The 17,961-nt window shown below is 46.0% G+C and overlaps 1 protein-coding gene across 3 annotated transcripts in view; it reads left to right on the top strand.

Moving 5' to 3' along the window:
• The window catches only part of SH3RF1 (SH3 domain containing ring finger 1), a 262,561-nt gene that overhangs the window by 136,592 nt on the left and 108,008 nt on the right, over positions 1–17,961 (top strand). For all 3 annotated transcript variants that reach the window (XM_063920619.1, XM_063920620.1, XM_063920618.1), the window contains exon 3: positions 7,361–7,636. In XM_063920619.1, coding sequence (XP_063776689.1) covers positions 7,361–7,636 — 276 coding nt within the window. The remainder of the gene's footprint in view (positions 1–7,360; positions 7,637–17,961) is intronic.

Raw genomic sequence — 17,961 nt, 5'->3', positions numbered from 1 at the left:
GAGGGGAGAGAAGCAGCCCTACTCTCTGCAGATAGGTCCTGCTTCTTAGGCTACTGGACACCATTAGCTACAGAGGGATCGTACACAGGATCTCACCCTCGTCGTCCGATCCCGGAGCCGCGCCGCCGTCCCCCTCGCAGAGCCGGAAGACAGAAGCTGGGTGAAAGAAGCAAGAAGACTTCGAAATCGGCGGCTGAAGACTTCAGTCTTCACTGAGGTAGCGCACAGCACTGCAGCTGTGCGCCATTGCTCCCACACTACACCCACATACTCCGGTCACTGTAAGGGTGCAGGGCGCAGGGGGGGGCGCCCTGGGCAGCAATTAGGACCTCTTGGCAAAAGTTTGACATATATACAGTTGGGCACTGTATATATGTATGAGCCCCCGCCATAATATTGTACATAAACGCGGGACAGAAGCCCGCCGCTGAGGGGGCGGGGCTTCTTCCTCAGCACTCACCAGCGCCATTTTTTCTCCACAGCTCCGCTGAGAGGAAGCTCCCCAGGCTCTCCCCTGCAGATACACGGTAGAAGAGGGTACAAAAGAGAGGGGGGGCACATAATTAGGCGCAAAAAACATTATTACAGCGGCTACTGGGTTAACACTAAGTTAATGTGTGATTCCTGGGTTATATAGCGCTGCGGTGTGTGCTGGCATACTCTCTCTCTGTCTCTCCAAAGGGCCTTGTGGGGGAACTGTCTTCAAAAAGAGCATACCCTGTGTGTGTGGTGTGTCGGTACGCTTGTGTCGACATGTTTGACGAGGAAGGCTATGTGGAAACAGAGCGGGAGCAAATGAATGTGGTGTCTCTGCCGACGGCGCCGACACCTGATTGGATGGATATGTGGAAGGTTTTAAATGATAATGTTAATTCCTTACATAAAAGGTTGGATAAAACTGAAACCTTAGGACAGTCAGGGTCTCAGCCCGTGCCTGATCCTATGTCGCAGAGGCCGTCAGGGTCTCAGAAGCGCCAACTATCCCAAATTGTTGACACAGATACCGACATGGATTCTGACTCCAGTGTCGATTATGATGATGCAAAGTTACAGCCTAAATTGGCTAAATCCATCCGTTATATGATTATAGCAATTAAGGATGTGTTGCACATCACAGATGAAACCCCAGTCCCTGACAAGAGGGTTCATATGTATGGGGGAAAAAGGCAGGTGGTGACCTTCCCCTCTTCACACGAGCTAAATGAGTTATGTGAAAAGGCTTGGGAATCTCCAGATAAAAAACTGCAGATTTCCAAACGGATGCTTATGGCGCATCCCTTCCCGCCAACGGACAGGTTACGCTGGGAATCCTCCCCTAGGGTGGACAAAGCTTTAACACGCTTATCCAAGAGGGTAGCCCTGCCGTCTCAGGATATGACCACCATAAAAGATGCTGCGGATATAAAGCAAGAGGGTACCCTGAAGTCCATTTATACACATTCAGGTACCTTACTAAGGCCGGCAATTGCGTCGGCCTGGGTGTGTAGTGCTGTAGCAGCATGGACGGATACCTTATCTGAAGAACTTGATACCTTAGACAAGGATACTATATTAATGACCCTGGGGCATATAAAAGACGCTGTCCTATATATGAGAGATGCTCAAAGAGACATTAGCCTACTGGGCTCTAGAATAAATGCAATGTTGATTTCTGCCAGAAGGGTCCTGTGGACTCGGCAATGGACAGGTGATGCCGACTCAAAAAGGCACATGGAGGTTTTACCTTACAAGGGTGAGGAATTGTTTGGGGAGGGTCTCTCGGACCTGGTCTCCACAGCTACTGCTGGAAAGTCAAATTTTTTACCATATGTTTCCTCACAGCCTAAGAAAGCACCGTATTACCAAATGCAGTCCTTTCGATCACAAAAAGGCAAGAAAGTCCGAGGTGCGTCCTTTCTTGCCAGGGGCAGAGGAAGGAAGCTGCACAACACAGCTAGTTCCCAGGAACAGAAGTCCTCCCCGGCTTCCACTAAATCCACCGCATGACGCTGGGGCTCCACAGGCGGAGCCAGGCCCGGTGGGGGCGCGTCTCCGAAATTTCAGCCACAAGTGGGTTCACTCACAGGTGGATCCCTGGGCAATAGACATTGTGTCTCAGGGATACAAGCTGGAATTCGAAGAGATGCCCCCTCACCGATACCTCAGATCGGCCCTGCCAGCTTCCCCCTTAGAGAGGGAAATAGTGTTAGCTGCAATTCACAAATTGTATCTTCAACAGGTGGTGGTCAAGGTTCCCCTCCTTCAACGAGGAAAGGGTTATTATTTGACCATGTTTGTGGTACCGAAACCGGACGGTTCGGTCAGACCCATATTGAATTTAAAATCCCTGAACATATACCTGAAAAGGTTCAAGTTCAAGATGGAATCGCTCAGAGCGGTCATCGCAAGCCTGGAAGGGGGGGATTTTATGGTGTCTCTGGACATAAAGGATGCATACCTTCATGTCCCCATTTATCCACCTCATCAGGCGTACCTCAGATTTGTGGTACAGGATTGCCATTACCAATTTCAGATGTTTCCGTTTGGTCTCTCCACGGCACCGAGAATATTTACCAAGGTAATGGCAGAAATGATGGTACTCCTGCGGAAGCAAGGGGTCACAATTATCCCATACTTGGACGATCTCCTCATAAAGGCGAGGTCCAGAGAGCAGTTGCTGATCAGCGTAGCACGCTCTCTGGAAGTGTTACGACAACACAGCTAGATTCTAAATATTCCAAAGTCGCAGTTGATTCCTACGACTCGTCTGCCCTTCCTGGGCATGATTCTGGACACAGACCAGAAGAGGGTTTATCTTTCGATGGAGAAGGCTTAACAGCTAGAAACCTATTGAAACCAAAACAGGTGTCGGTGCATCACTGCACGCGAGTCCTGGGAAAGATGGTGGGATCATACGAGGCCATTCCCTTCGGCAGGTTCCATGCGAGGACCTTTCAATGGGATCTACTGGACAAATGGTCCGGATCACATCTTCAGATGCATCGGTTAATCACCCTATCCCCCAGGGCCAGGGTGTCTCTCCTGTGGTGGCTGCAGAGTGCTCACCTCCTCGAGGGCCGCAGATTCGGCATTCAGGACTGGGTCCTGGTGACCATGGATGCAAGCCTCCGAGGGTGGGGGGCAGTCACACAGGGAAGAAATTTCCAAGGTCTGTGGTCAAGTCAGGAGACTTGCCTCCACATCAACATCCTGGAACTAAGGGCCATATACAACGCCCTACGCCAAGCGGAGTCCCTACTTCGCGACCACCCGGTTCTGATTCAGTCAGACAACATCACCGCAGTGGCTCATGTAAACCGCCAAGGCGGCACAAGGAGCAGGGTGGCGATGGTAGAAGCCACCAGAATTCTTCGCTGGGCGGAGAATCACGTAAGCGCACTGTCAGCAGTGTTCATTCCGGGAGTGGACAACTGGGAAGCAGACTTCCTCAGCAGGCACGACCTCCACCCGGGAGAATAGGGACTTCATCAAGAAGTCTTCGCGCAGGTTGCAAGTCGGTGGGAGCTGCCACAGGTGGACATGATGGCATCCCACCTCAACAAAAAGCTACAGAAGTATTGCGCCAGGTCAAGAGACCCTCAGGCGATAGCTGTGGACGCACTGGTGACGCAGTGGGTGTTCCAGTCGGTCTATGTATTTCCTCCTCTTCCTCTCATACCCAAGGTGCTGAGAATCATAAGAAAAAGAGGAGTGAGAACAATAATCATTGTTCCGGATTGGCCAAGAAGGACTTGGTATCCAGATCTGCAAGAAATGCTCACAGAGGACCCGTGGCCTCTGCCTCTAAGACAGGACTTGTTGCAACAGGGGCCCTGTCTGTTCCAAGACTTACCGCGGCTGCGTTTGACGGCATGGCGGTTGAACGCCGGATCCTAGCAGAAAAAGGCATTCCGGATGAGGTCATTCCTACGCTGATAAAGGCTAGGAAGGACGTGACGGCTCAACATTATCACCGTATATGGAGAAAATATGTTGCTTGGTGTGAGGCCAGGAATGCCCCTACGGAGGAATTCCAGCTGGGCCGTTCCTTCACTTCCTACAGTCGGGAGTGACTTTGGGCCTAAAATTGGGTTCCATTAAGGTCCAGATTTCGGCCCTATCCATTTTCTTTCAAAAAGAACTGGCTTCTCTGCCTGAAGTTAAGACGTTTGTAAAGGGAGTGCTGCATATTCAGCCCCCTTTTGTGCCTCCAGTGGCACCTTGGGATCTTAACGTGGTGTTGAGTATCCTGAAATCACACTGGTTTGAACCACTCAAGACGGTGGAATTGAAATATCTCACCTGGAAGGTGGTCATGCTACTAGCCTTGGCTTCGGCTAGGCGTGTGTCAGAATTGGCGGCTTTGTCACATCAAAACCCTTATCTGGTTTTCCATGCGGATAGAGCAGAATTGCGGACCCGCCCACAATTTCTGCCAAAAGTGGTTTCATCCTTTCATATAAACCAACCTATTGTGGTGCCTGTGGCTACTAATGACTTGGAGGATTCTGAGTTACTGGATGTGGTCAGGGCTTTGAAGTTTTATGTAGCCAGAACGGCTAGGGTCAGGAAAACAGAATCTTTGTTTATCCTGTATGCTTCCAACAAGCTTGGGGCGCCTGCTTCAAAGCAGACTATTGCTCGCTGGATCTGTAACACGATTCAGCAGGCTCATTCTGCGGCTGGATTGCCGCTGCCTAAATCAGTTAAGGCCCATTCCACAAGGAAGGTGGGCTCTTCTTGGGCGGCTGCCCGAGGGGTCTCGGCATTACAGCTTTGCCGAGCGGCTACTTGGTCAGGTTCAAACACCTTTGCAAAGTTCTACAAGTTTGATACCCTGGCTGAGGAGGACCTTGTGTTTGCTCATTCGGTGCTGCAGAGTCATCCACACTCTCCCGCCCGTTTGGGAGCTTTGGTCTAATCCCCATGGTCCTTACGGAGTCCCCAGCATCCACTAGGACGTTAGAGAAAATAAGATTTTACTTACCGGTAAATCTATTTCTCGTAGTCCGTAGTGGATGCTGGGCGCCCGTCCCAAGTGCGGACTTTTCTGCAATGCTTGTATATAGTTATTGCTTCAACAAGGTTTATATTATAGTTGCATCAGCGTTGATCTGATGCTCTGTTGTTGTTCATACTGTTAACTGGGTAAGGTTATCACAAGTTATACGGTGTGATTGGTGTGGCTGGTATGTATCTTGCCCTGGATTACCAAAATCCTTTCCTTGTACTGTCAGCTCTTCCGGGGCACAGTTTCTCTAACTGAGGTCTGGAGGAGGGTCATAGAGGGAGGAGTCAGAGCACACCAGAATCCAAATTCTTTCTTAAAGTGCCCATGTCTCCTGCGGAGCCCGTCTATTCCCCATGGTCCTTACGGAGTCCCCAGCATCCACTACGGACTACGAGAAATAGATTTACCGGTAAGTAAAATCTTATTTTTATATATAAAATCTCAGGAATTTGACTGGGAGTATGAGAGAGAAGGCTCTGCCTACCTTGACTGCACGTCCCTGGTCGGACACCTTCTCAGTCCCCGTCGTCTCTTACCACCTTGCTTGTACAGCATCATATTTCTGTTGGACAGTATGGAATATTTACTATCCTAGCAGTAAACGTGTAGTGCAACAACAAGATCGATTAAATAATTTTATCCAAGCAGGCACCAGTCCTACACCTATAGTATTGGCCTTTTTTGTCTCTTGTTTGTATGTTTTTTGTTTTTCATTTATTTTTGTGCATTTGTATGGTCTATTAATGTAATACAATAAATTATAATTATGCTGATAACAATATTTCCTTGATAAGTAATCTCAAAACGGCTTCAACATCAGCAGAGGAATTGTGACTGTATGATGGATGGATGTTATGTGTGCTTTGAGAAGCATGAAGTACATATGGTAATTCTCTGTGAGTGGAGGAGAGCCGCGGACCTGTGGACTTAGACATCTGCTAGCTTTGGAAGGCTTTGTTAGATGCTGTAAAATTAATGAATATGGGAAGTTGTGATTATTATTTTCTTTCAAGTTACTGTTCCAGAGCAGATCTGTTATAGATTTTCTTTCATTAAAAAAAAGGCTTTTGCTGTTAAAAGCTAGGAGGACAATTCTGTCTGTGATCTGATTCATAACATAACATAACATGAATTTGTGGACATGTGGAAAGCTAATTCCTAGTTTTTAGTAGCCAAGCTGGGTTAACAACCCACACTTCATATTCTATGTATATTGTAAGTGCTTTGCTCTTTAAGATTGTGCGAAATGCTGCTAGTAAATGAGATTACTTTTTTTAACGTCATCTGCTTTCTCATTGATGAACACTATGTCACTGATTCCAAGTTGCGCACAATTCGCCTGCTTACAGATCTCGCAGATTCAAAGTCGTACTGGTCTCAGTCATATATCCGCTTGTGACTGAGTGGATACTCTAGGGTACAGGTTCTCAAAGTCGGTCCTCAGGACCCCCACACGGTGCATGTTTTGCAGCTCTCCTTACAGAATCACAAGTGAAATAATTAGCTCCACCTGTGGACCTTTTAAAATGTGTCAGTGAGTAATTAATACACCTGTGCACCTGCTGGGTTACCTGCAAAACATGCACTGTGTGGGGTCCTGAGGACCGACTTTGAGAACCTATACTCTAGGGCATTCGCATGTAGAATAGGTTTGCCATGGGCATGTTGATGGAATTAGGGCTAATCAGAGGTAAGGGTATGCAGAAAGCCTCATGACCTCAGTGGTATATCCTGCACCAAGGATAGGGCTGGTGCTTATGACAGCTACTGTCAGGATGGAGCGGTGCAGCTGCCTCTGAGTATGGTAGAAATCCGCATTTATTTCCGTATACTGAAAGGGGCTGAATCCGGCCTAATGTCTGATATTCACAATTCTGAGAACCTACCTCTGTTCCCTAAAATTAATTTAATGCAGAAGTTTCCTGGCTGGTAGAGATGATCACATTTTTTACAACCGTTCCACAGAATATTCCCATCATTCCACATTTGGGAACGGAGTGTAGCACGTTTCTGAAGTGAAATTTAGGTTTGCACCTATAATTTTTGTTCTGCTTGTAATCTCCATCTGGATTCAGTATGATTTTCTAACAGTCAAGATCCCAGCTGTCGTGTGTGTGTGTGTGTGTGTGTGTGTGTGTGTGTGTGTCACCAGCAACAAGAATGTGAATAATAAAAGGGGGATTCCCTTATAATAGGCTTTTTTAAGATGTCATGGCACCGTGCCTGTAGTCACAGCATGATTAAAAAGAAAAAATTGGTGTAAACCAGCCATCCCTGCCATACAGTTATATACAGTTTGCATTAAAGACTGTGAATTTTCATATTTAAAAAATTTGTTTTGACATTGTTTTCATCTTTTTTTTCTTCCAGGGTGTACCTCAGTTACCGTGTGCCAAAGCTTTGTACAACTACGAAGGGAAAGAGCCTGGGGATCTGAAATTTAACAAGGGCGACATCATCGTGCTTCGCCGCCAGGTTGACGAGAATTGGTACCACGGAGAAATCAATGGCGTCCACGGCTTCTTCCCAACCAACTTTGTGCAGATTATCAAGCCTTTACCTCAACCTCCGCCTCAATGCAAAGCACTTTATGACTTTGAAGTGAAAGACAAGGAAGCTGACAAGGATTGCTTGCCCTTTTCAAAGGTAGGAACCAAATAAAAAAACTTGTCTGGAGGGATTAGTGATGCTTCATCTGATGAAATCAGGCCAATTAAGGCATAGCCGGATTATGGTTATTTGTTATACTTCTAGAATTCCTCTCCTGCATGTTGTCATTCAAATGACTCTAGAGAATATATACTTTATATATTTAAAACTATGGCCTAGATAGAAAAAGAAAATGAGGAGTAGCTTTTGCACAACATGAAAAAAATGCCAAAGTGACTAAATGTAGAATAAAATCCGATTTATAATGAAAAATAAATAAAAGGTATTTACAAAAAAAAATTTTTTCCAGCAGAATAGTTTTAATATAAATTAATATGTATAAATTGCTATCTAATTATGAAAAATATCTAGACATTTTGCCACTTTGTCTATAAAGTAGTTTACCCTAAAAAAGTCAAGGCAGAAGCAAAGATGTGCTGACTAGCTGTAGTATAATGGCAGATTGGTGTCTGTACGCATAGGGAGGTTCCTTCTATCCATTTGCACTATCCGTGCTCTTGCACTTGAATGATCATTAAAGGTCCACAAAGAGCCAGAAGAATCAAACATTATTAAACAGTTTAGTGATCATTAAAGGTCCACAAAGAGCCAGAAGAATCGCACATTATTGAACAGTTTAGTGATCATTAAAGGTCCACAAAGAGCCAGAAGAATCGCACATTATTGAACAGTTTAGTGATCATTAAAGGTCCACAAAGAGCCAGAAGAATCGCACATTATTGAACAGTTTAGTGATCATTAAAGGTCCACAAAGAGCCAAAAGAATCTCACATTATTGAACAGTTTAGTGATCCTTAAAGGTCCACAAAGAGCCAGAAGAATCGCACATTATTGAACAGTTTAGTGAACTTAAAATAACCTCTAGCATTGGAAAGAAGCTTTTAAAGCTTATGAGAGCACCTTTACATTTGTCTTGGGATCATGAATGTTTGTATCTTGGATTGTTATTGCGCTAGACATAAAAGTGCTATTAGAGATGCAGGTGGTAGGGGCTCCCTCTCCCTCAGACGCACTCCATCTGCATTTCGTTTCAGAGATATAGATTGCTCTGGCTTTTGATGTGATCGAGCCTTATGTTAAAGGATAAACCCAGCAAGATCAGCTAATCAGGACAGAATGCAACATAAGAGCTGGATATACTGCATGTGTTCCGCCTGATATTACCATCTGTAATGCACAAAACAAACCAAGTAGCACTGAAACCGGGGAACATTCATTCTTTATTAACGTTTATTTATAACGTAGCAGTTTACAATGGGTAACAAAAAGAATAGTAAAACTAGAGGATCGGATGGCCTTGCTTACAAGCTTAGAAACTTGTGAACTGATGTTGCTGTATTTTGTGATTGCTAAGAGTCACAAACTATTTACAGGTAAAGATAAATTATTACTGACGTAAGAATTGGACATATCTGTTTTATGTACAAAACATCAGTGAATAGACTAGCAATATTTAAAATAACATTGTTACTATGATGACTAGGTCATAACGCCTTCATCCATTAAAAAAACAACCACATTTTCAGAAAATTGTTGCAAAATCCCTTCATCCAGTCACCTCTTCCGTTATATAACAGTGGCAGAAGTCACAGGGTGCTTTGTGGTCACTAGTACCTCCCTGTGATTTACTAGGCTGCATATCAGATCAGTCTACAAAATGGTTGTGTGTAAGCTACATGTACACTTCAGCAGCAAGACCTAATGTACCAATGTGGCCCGCTGACAGCACACTGTGACTTCTTAATGTGCCTCATTAGGCACTTCTAGCTACACCAGACCATACTTGTCTCTGCCTTCCTGAGGCTGTAGAAGTCTAGCATGAAGCCTTTTTCTTGCTCTGAGGCAACTAACATCTTACATCTACTGCTTGTTGGTGCAGGTTGTAGGCCAGCTACAGCCACACTTAATCATAGTTGGCTGCCTTTGATGTCTTCTTGAATGCAGCACAGATTCAAAGCAAAAAAATTACATACTATGCCAAATTATATGATAGGTTTATTGTTTAATATGCAACCATGGTGTTCTTTTTTTAGCAGTCTCTTATTGTATTATAATATTACTTTTAATAAAAGTATGGAATGGTATGATTCATGGAACGGCAGCAGTTGATAAAAGACTAATATTAGGTCTTGGTCTGGGTATTGGTGTATTGCAGTGGTTCTCAAACTTTTCCTACGGACTCCAAACAGTTCACATTTTCCAGGTCACCTAGCAGATGCACAGGTGTATTCATTACTCACTGACACATTTTAAAATATCTACAGGTGGAGCTAATGTTTTCACTAGTGATTTTATGAGGATACCTGGAAAACTTGCATTGTGTGAGATTCTGAGGACCGAGTTTGAGAACCTGTTATATATTGTTTTAGTAATATGTTTAACACAATTCCCCCCATTGATATTATACTCCTCGTAAATAACTGACATTAATATTGAAAACGTTCTGATTTTTTAAAATTACTTTACCAAGGAAATAAGAAGCATCCCTCTTATGCCGCCCATACATTAGGTTGACTCGCATTTGATGCGAGCCATCCTACGACCGCCTCTGGCAGCTCCCTGGCGTATGTTAGAGTGTACGGTGCTTTAGTGTTTGTGACATACAGCACAGAAAGCCAGAACTATGTACAAAGACAAGTACATGTGAAAAACATGTTTAGCTGAGGTTGAATAGTCTTAATTTTCAATTCAGTTCTACGTCATATAGCAATGATTAAAGACAGGGGCTGCCTGAAACCTAAACAATGATACACAGTATAAATAAACTGTTACTCTATTGGCTAAGTAGTTTCTGGAGTTCTGGTTGTGTTGCTTCTATATTGAGCTGATATAAGAAACTTCACAGTTAAGTCCCATTGATATTCCTTTTATGCACTATTTGTAATTACGTATGTATGTTTACAAAATACCCTTTAATGTCTATACATATTTCCCAAGCACAGCCTTATGTATCCGAATATTTAATGAGTACTCCTCTGTTTTGTAATTTGTTTGAAGCTAAAGTTATCACAGTTTCATCTACTGTGTATAAATGTTTATTCACATTCTAATTAAATGTTCCATAACTGTTGTGACTTTCTCTGTATGTGTCTGTTCTAAACACGCTTGTTTATGGTACACTGGAACGAAAGATTGTGCTTGTGATATGATACGGTATAAAGAGAAATAAAACTCATTGCTTTAAGTCGTTGAACTGAGGTATAGTTTATAACTAAAATGAAGCATTGTTTTGGCCAGCACACTGAAGGTGAGTGTGGTATTACAGGGAATGATTCATGTGGGACACACAAATCCAGATTTATTAAGTTAACATTGGATTCCGTCTGACTTGGATGTAGTCATATTCGGATTTAGGTGTGGGATTGTAAGTGTAAGCATACTGTTGTATGAGATATTTCTTTCTGCATGTACTTCCAATTTGCAAAGCCAAACCAAGCAGCTTTTGTTGGCTTGTGGCTAAAGCAAAAATAATTTTTTTTGGAAAAAAATGCATCAGTAAATCCATACCTCATATGCCGTGTATTGGAGCTCTTTCTTCCTTAGCCAAGTTTACCTTCTCCTGGGAACTGGTAATTATGTGACAAGTTGAGTACTGAAGAGAGGGGATGGAAGCCATGAGGGTGACACAAGAAGCGGGATTAGCATTTTTGTGACTGCCACATGTTAGGTCGTATGTTTCACTTTCATCGCATGGATTACGGCATGTGTGCACATTTGATTCATGCATTTTATAAGGTTCCTTTTCTTTTCCATCAATTTTTACTCCTATTTTATGTATATTATTAAAGTAGGGGAGTGGTATATAAGGAAGAAACGAAGGATGAGGAAAAGGTTACATAACGGGGAAATTTCCATGGCAAACCTTAGCTAAAACTAATAGTTATACAAGGTAACAGGCTGATAATGCTAGACATGAGTTTCATATGACAAAATGCAGTGCACACATGTTTTCCAACACACGCAGTTCTACTGTAGAGGGAAGGGACATGGTGATCAGGACTTGTACCTCAGGAGGAGTGACAAGAATGGATAAGGATACTGGGGCCTACCGTAGGTGTGTATGAGTGGGAAGAGAGTGGGTGTGCATTTAATGAAGACGTTTGAGGTGGTTTCATAGTAAGAGAGCCATAGATACCAAACGCTAGGGAACTTGTGCTGTGTATACTGCAGAAGGCTTGTTATATGAGGTAATGGGTTCAATTCCCACCACGGCCCTAACTGTGTGGAGTTTGTATATTCTCCTCATACTTGCGTGGGTTTCCTCTGGGTACTCCGGTTTCCTCCCACAATCCAAAAATATACTGGTAGGTTAATTGGCTCCTTACAAATTAACCTTAGCATGAATGTGTATGCGTGTACATGTGGTAGGGAATACAGAGCCTTCAACTAGGGGGGGCTAGGGGGGCACGCGACCTGGGTGCGGAAAAGGAGAGGGCGTCGGCGCGAGGCAGTAATCGGGAACTTCAACTAGCAGTGCAGGACGGCGCAGGGTTGAAGAGGCGCCGTCCCGCTGTGCCAGGACGCTTCCGTAGAGATGCTTCCCGCTTCACACAGGCGCCGCTTCACACACCTAATGTGCCAGCGCTGTGTGTGTGTGTTACAGCGCGCTTCAGAAATGGAGAGGAGGGGGCCCTGACTGATATAGAAGATCAGCACTAGAAGTGTGTAAAGGTAGGGAGAGGCAGCTGTATATGTACAATATGTGTGTGTGCAGACAGTGTACTTTAACTTAGTGTGTGTGAGCAGTGCAGTGTAACCCTGAGTGTGTGTGTGTGTGTGTGTGTGTGTGTGTGTGCGTGTTGGAGCAGTGCAGTGTAACCCTGTGTGTGTATGTTGTCAACATACACACACAGGGTTACACTGCACTCCTTCAACATGACTGCCTTGCCCCGGGTGACAGAAACCCTAGTTTCTCTTACGTCCTAGAGGATGCTGGGGACTCCGTAAGGACCATGGGGGTATAGACGGGCTCCGCAGGAGATAGGGCACCTAAAAAGAACTTTGACTATGGGTGTGCACTGGCTCCTCCCTCTATGCCCCTCCTCCAGACCTCAGTTAGATCTTGTGCCCAGAGGAGAATGGGTGCACTGCAGAGAGCTCTCCAGAGTTTTCTGTGGAAAAATAATTTTGTTAGGTTTTTTATTTTCAGGGAGTCCTGTTGGCAACAGGCTCCCTGCATCGTGGGACCGAGGAGAGAGAAGCAGAGCTGGCTTGTAAAGCTGGGCACTGCTTCTAGGCTACTGGACACCATTAGCTCCAGAGGGAGTCGGAACACAGGTCTCACCTGGGGTTCGTCCCGGAGCCGCGCCGCCACCGTCCTCCTCACAGATGCCGAAGATAGAAGCCGGGTGAGTATTGAGGAAAAGACTTCAGGAGGCAGAAGACATCAGATCTTCATGAGGTAAGCGCGCAGCGGTAAGCTGCGCGCCATTGCTCCCAGTCACACACACAAAGCTGGCACTGAAGGGCGCAGTGGGGGGCGCCCTGGGCAGCAATAAACCTCGTTTTGGCCATAAATAAGGTGAATTAGGCTGGGGGACAGTAAATCCGTGGACCCCCGCCATTTTATTAATATATGATGAAGGGACCGAAGCCCGCCGTCGGGTGGGCGGGGCTTGATCCTCAGCACTAACCAGCGCCATTTTCTCCACAGAGGCTGCATGAGAAAAAGCTGGCTCCCTCTTCTCTCCCCTGCTGAGCTTCACAGGTTGGAAAAAGGAGGAGGGGGGGCACTTTGGCGACGCAGTGAGTGGAGATTACGTTTATAAACGTATAAAAGCGCTATCTGGTTGTATATTCCAGTGTTTTTAAGCGCTGGGTGTGTGCTGGCATACTCTATCTCTCTGTCTCTCCTAAGGGCCTGGTTAGGGTTTTGTCCCCTTATAGGTAAATCCCTGTGTGTGTGGGGTGTTGGTACGTGTGTGTCGACATGTCTGAGGCGGAAGGCTTCTCCAAGGAGGAGGTGGAGCAAATGAGTGGTGTGTCCCCGTCGGTTGTGCCGACTCCTGATTGGATGGACATGTGGCATACGTTGCATGCAAGTGTGGCATCTTTACATAAAAGGCTTGATAAGGCTGGTTTAGGGGGGACATCAGGCGGTCAATCCTCAGATTGGACCGACTCACAGGGCCCGTCGGGCTCTCAAAAGCGTCCCTTAACACAAGACACTACTACCGACACGGATTCTGATTCCAGTGTCGACTATGACGAAGTAAAATTGCACCCTAGGGTGACTAAAACTATTCAGTGTATGATTGTGGCAATAAGGGATGTGTTGCATATTGTGGATGAACCCTCAGTCCCCGACACAAGGGTACACATGTTTAAGGAAAAGAAACAGATTATTAATTTTCCCACATCTCATGAATTAAATGAGTTCTTTGGAAAAGCTTGGGAGACTCCGGATAAGAGACCGCAGATCCCCAAAAGAATGTTTATGGCATACCCTTTCCCTAAGCAGGACAGGGAGATTTGGGAATTACCCCCCACTGTGGACAAGGCCCTGACGCGCTTATCCAATAAAGTGGCGCTACCGTCTCCTGACACAGTGGCCCTTAAAGACCCAGCAGATCGCAGGCAAGAAACTACTTTAAAGGGTATTTATTCTCATACGGGTGCTGTGCTAAGACCGACGATTGCGTCGGCATGGGTGTGTAGCGCAATTGCAGCTTGGACAGATGAGCTGACAGATCAATTTGATACTATGGATAAGGATACTATATTCCTAACTCTAGCCCATATAAAAGACGCAGCCTTATTTATGAGGGATGCTCAAAGGGACATTGGATTGCTAGCTTCTAGGGCCAATGCCATGGCTATCTCAGCGAGAAGATCCTTATGGACTCGCCAATGGACGGGTGATGCGGATTCCAAGAAACATATGGAAGTACTACCCTATAAGGGGGATGTATTATTTGGGGATGGGCTGACGGACCTGGTTTCCACAGCTACAGCAGGTAAATCAAATTTTTTACCATATATTCCCCAACAGCAAAAGAAAGTAACACCCAATCAGATGCAGTCCTTTCGGTCGCACAAGTCCAAAAGAGGTCGGGGATCCTCTTTCCTCGCCAGAGGTAAGGGCAGAGGCAAGAGAGCACCTGCTGCGGCAGGTGCCCAGGAACAAAAGTCCTCCCCGGCTGCTCCAAAACCCACAGCATGACGCTGGGGCTCCCCTGAGGGAGTCCGCACCAGTGGGGGCACGTCTTCGACTTTTCAGTCAGGCCTGGGTCAGTTTGGACCTGAATCCCTGGGTGTTGGAAATAGTTTCCCAGGGTTACAAACTGGAATTCGAGGAGGTGCCCACGCACCGATTTTTCAAATCGGCCCTACCAGCTTCCACATCGGAAAGAGATGTAGTGTTAGCTGCAATTCAAACGCTGTGTATACAGCAAGTGATAATCAAGGTTCCCCTGCACCAGCAGGGAAAAGGTTACTACTCAACCCTATTTGTGGTCCCGAAACCGGACGGTTCGGTCAGACCGATTTTGAATCTGAAATCCCTAAACCTGTGCATAAAAAGATTCAAATTCAAAATGGAATCACTCAGAGCGATAATAGCCAACATGGAGGAGTAGGAGTTTATGGTGTCTCTGGACATAAAGGATGCGTACCTTCATGTCCCCATATATGCCCCCCATCAGGAATACCTGAGATTCGCTGTACAGGATTGTCATTACCAATTTCAGACGTTGCCGTTTGGACTTTCCACGGCCCCGAGGATTTTCACCAAAATAATGGCGGAAATTATGGTGGTCCTGCGCAAGCATGGAGTCACAATTATCCCATACTTGGACGATCTCCTGATAAAAGCGAGATCAAGGGAGAAATTGCTGAGCAGTGTGGCGCTCTCTCTGAGAGTGCTCCAGCAACACGGTTGGATTCTAAATCTACCAAAGTCACAGTTGATTCCGACAACTCGACTACCGTTCCTAGGTATGATATTGGATACGGAACAAATGAAGGTCTTTCTCCCAATAGAGAAGGCCCAAGACATCCAGAACATGGTCAGAGAACTGCTAAAACCGAAAAGGGTGTCAGTTCACCAATGCACTCGAGTTCTGGGAAAAATGGTGGCGGCCAACGAGGCCATTCCCTTCGGAAGGTTCCATGCACGGACTTTTCAATGGGACCTTCTGGACAAGTGGTCAGGGTCCCATCTGCACTTACATCGGAAAATAACTCTGTCCCCAGGAACCAGAGTGGTTGCAAAGTGCTCACCTATTGGAGAATCGCCGGTTCGGGATTCAGGACTGGATCCTGGTTACCACGGACGCGAGCCTCCGAGGATGGGGAGCGGTCACACAGGGAAAGACTTTTCAGGGTCTTTGGTCAGACCAGGAGTCCTGTCTACACATCAATGTGTTGGAACTCATGGCCATTTACAACGGCCTTCGACAAGCGGAGAGTTTTCTTCGAAACCTACCGGTTCTGATTCAATCAGACAATGTCACAGCAGTGGCTCATGTGAACCGCCAAGGCGGGACAAGAAGCAGAGTCGCGATGGCGGAAGCCGCAAGGATTCTTCGCTGGGCGGAAAATCATGTAAGCGCTCTGTCGGCTGTCTTCATTCCAGGAGCAGACAACTGGGAAGCAGACTTCCTCAGCAGACACGATCTCCATCCAGAAGAGTGGGGACTTCATCAAGAAGTCTTTGCAGACGTAACACGTCTTTGGGGAACCCCTCAAATAGACATGATGGCGTCACGCCTCAACAAAAAACTTCGGAGGTATTGCGCAAGGTCTCGGGACCATCAGGCAGTAGCAGTAGATGCACTGGTAACACAGTGGGTGTTCAAATCGGTCTACGTGTTTCCTCCTCTTCCTCTCATCACGAAAGTGTTTAGGATCATAAGACGAAGAAGAGTACAGACAATACTCGTTGTCCCAGACTGGCCTCGAAGGGCCTGGTACTCGGATCTACAAGAGATGCTCACAGGAGACCCCTCGCCTCTTCCTCTGAGGGAAGACCTGTTGCAGCAGGGGCCCTGTGTATTTTAAGACTTACCGCGGTTACGTTTGACAACATGGCGGTTGAACGCAGAATCCTAGCAAAAAAGGGGATTCCGGAAGAGGTCATCCCTACTTTAATAAAGGCTAGGAAGGAGGTGATGATAAAACATTATCACCGTATCTGGCGAAAGTATGTGTCTTGGTGTGAGACCAAGAATGCACCTACGGAAGATTTTCATCTGGGTCGTTTTCTCCACTTCCTACAGACAGGAGTGGATATGGACCTGAAATTAGGCTCGGTTAAGGTACAGATTTCGGCCCTCTCGATTTTCTTTCAGAAGGAATTGGCTTCTCTTCCAGAAGTCCAGACGTTTGTAAAGGGAGTGCTGCACATCCAGCCCCCTTTTGTACCTCCAGTGGCACCATGGGACCTGAACGTGGTGTTGCAGTCCCTAAAATCACACTGGTTTGAACCGCTTAACAAGGTTGAGTTGAAATTTCTTACTTGGAAGGTGGTCATGTTGTTGGCCTTAGCATCAGCAAGGCGAGTGTCAGAATTGGCGGCTCTATCACACAAGAGCCCCTACTTGATTTTTCATGTGGATCGAGCTGAATTGAGGACACGTCCGCAATTTTTGCCTAAAGTGGTTTCTTCGTTCCATATGAATCAACCTATTGTGGTGCCTGTGGCTACCGGTGACCTGGAGGATTCCAGATCCCTAGACGTAGTCAGGGCCTTAAAGATTTATGTAGCCAGGACGGCTAGAATTAGGAAAACAGAGGCTCTGTTTGTCCTGTATGCGGCCAATAAGATTGGCGCTCCTGCTTCAAAGCAGACTATTGCTTGCTGGATCTGTAATACGATTCAGCAGGCTCACTCTACGGCTGGATTGCCGGTACCAAATTCGGTTAAGGCCCATTCCACTAGGAAGGTGGGCTCTTCTTGGGCGGCTGCCCGAGGCATCTCGGCTTTACAACTTTGCCGAGCGGCGACTTGGTCGGGGTCAAACACTTTTGCTAAATTCTACAAGTTTGATACCCTGGCTGATGAGGACCTAGCGTTTGCTCAGTCGGTGCTGCAGAGTCATACGCACTCTCCCGCCCGATTGGATGCTTTGGTATAAACCCCATGGTCCTTACGGAGTCCCCAGCATCCTCTAGGACGTAAGAGAAAATAAGATTTTAAACCTACCGGTAAATCTATTTCTCCTAGTCCGTAGAGGATGCTGGGCGCCCGTCCCAGTGCGGACACTCTGCAAGACTTGTATATAGTTGTTGCTTACATAAGGGTTATGTTACAGTTGACATCGGTCTAGGACCGTTACTGTTGTTTTTGTTCATACTGTTAA

Source organism: Pseudophryne corroboree, chromosome 1, assembly GCF_028390025.1.
Source record: "Pseudophryne corroboree isolate aPseCor3 chromosome 1, aPseCor3.hap2, whole genome shotgun sequence".
Taxonomy (NCBI): domain Eukaryota; kingdom Metazoa; phylum Chordata; class Amphibia; order Anura; family Myobatrachidae; genus Pseudophryne; species Pseudophryne corroboree.
Note: the sequence above shows the minus strand (reverse complement) of the source record. Positions and strands in the feature narration are given on the sequence as shown.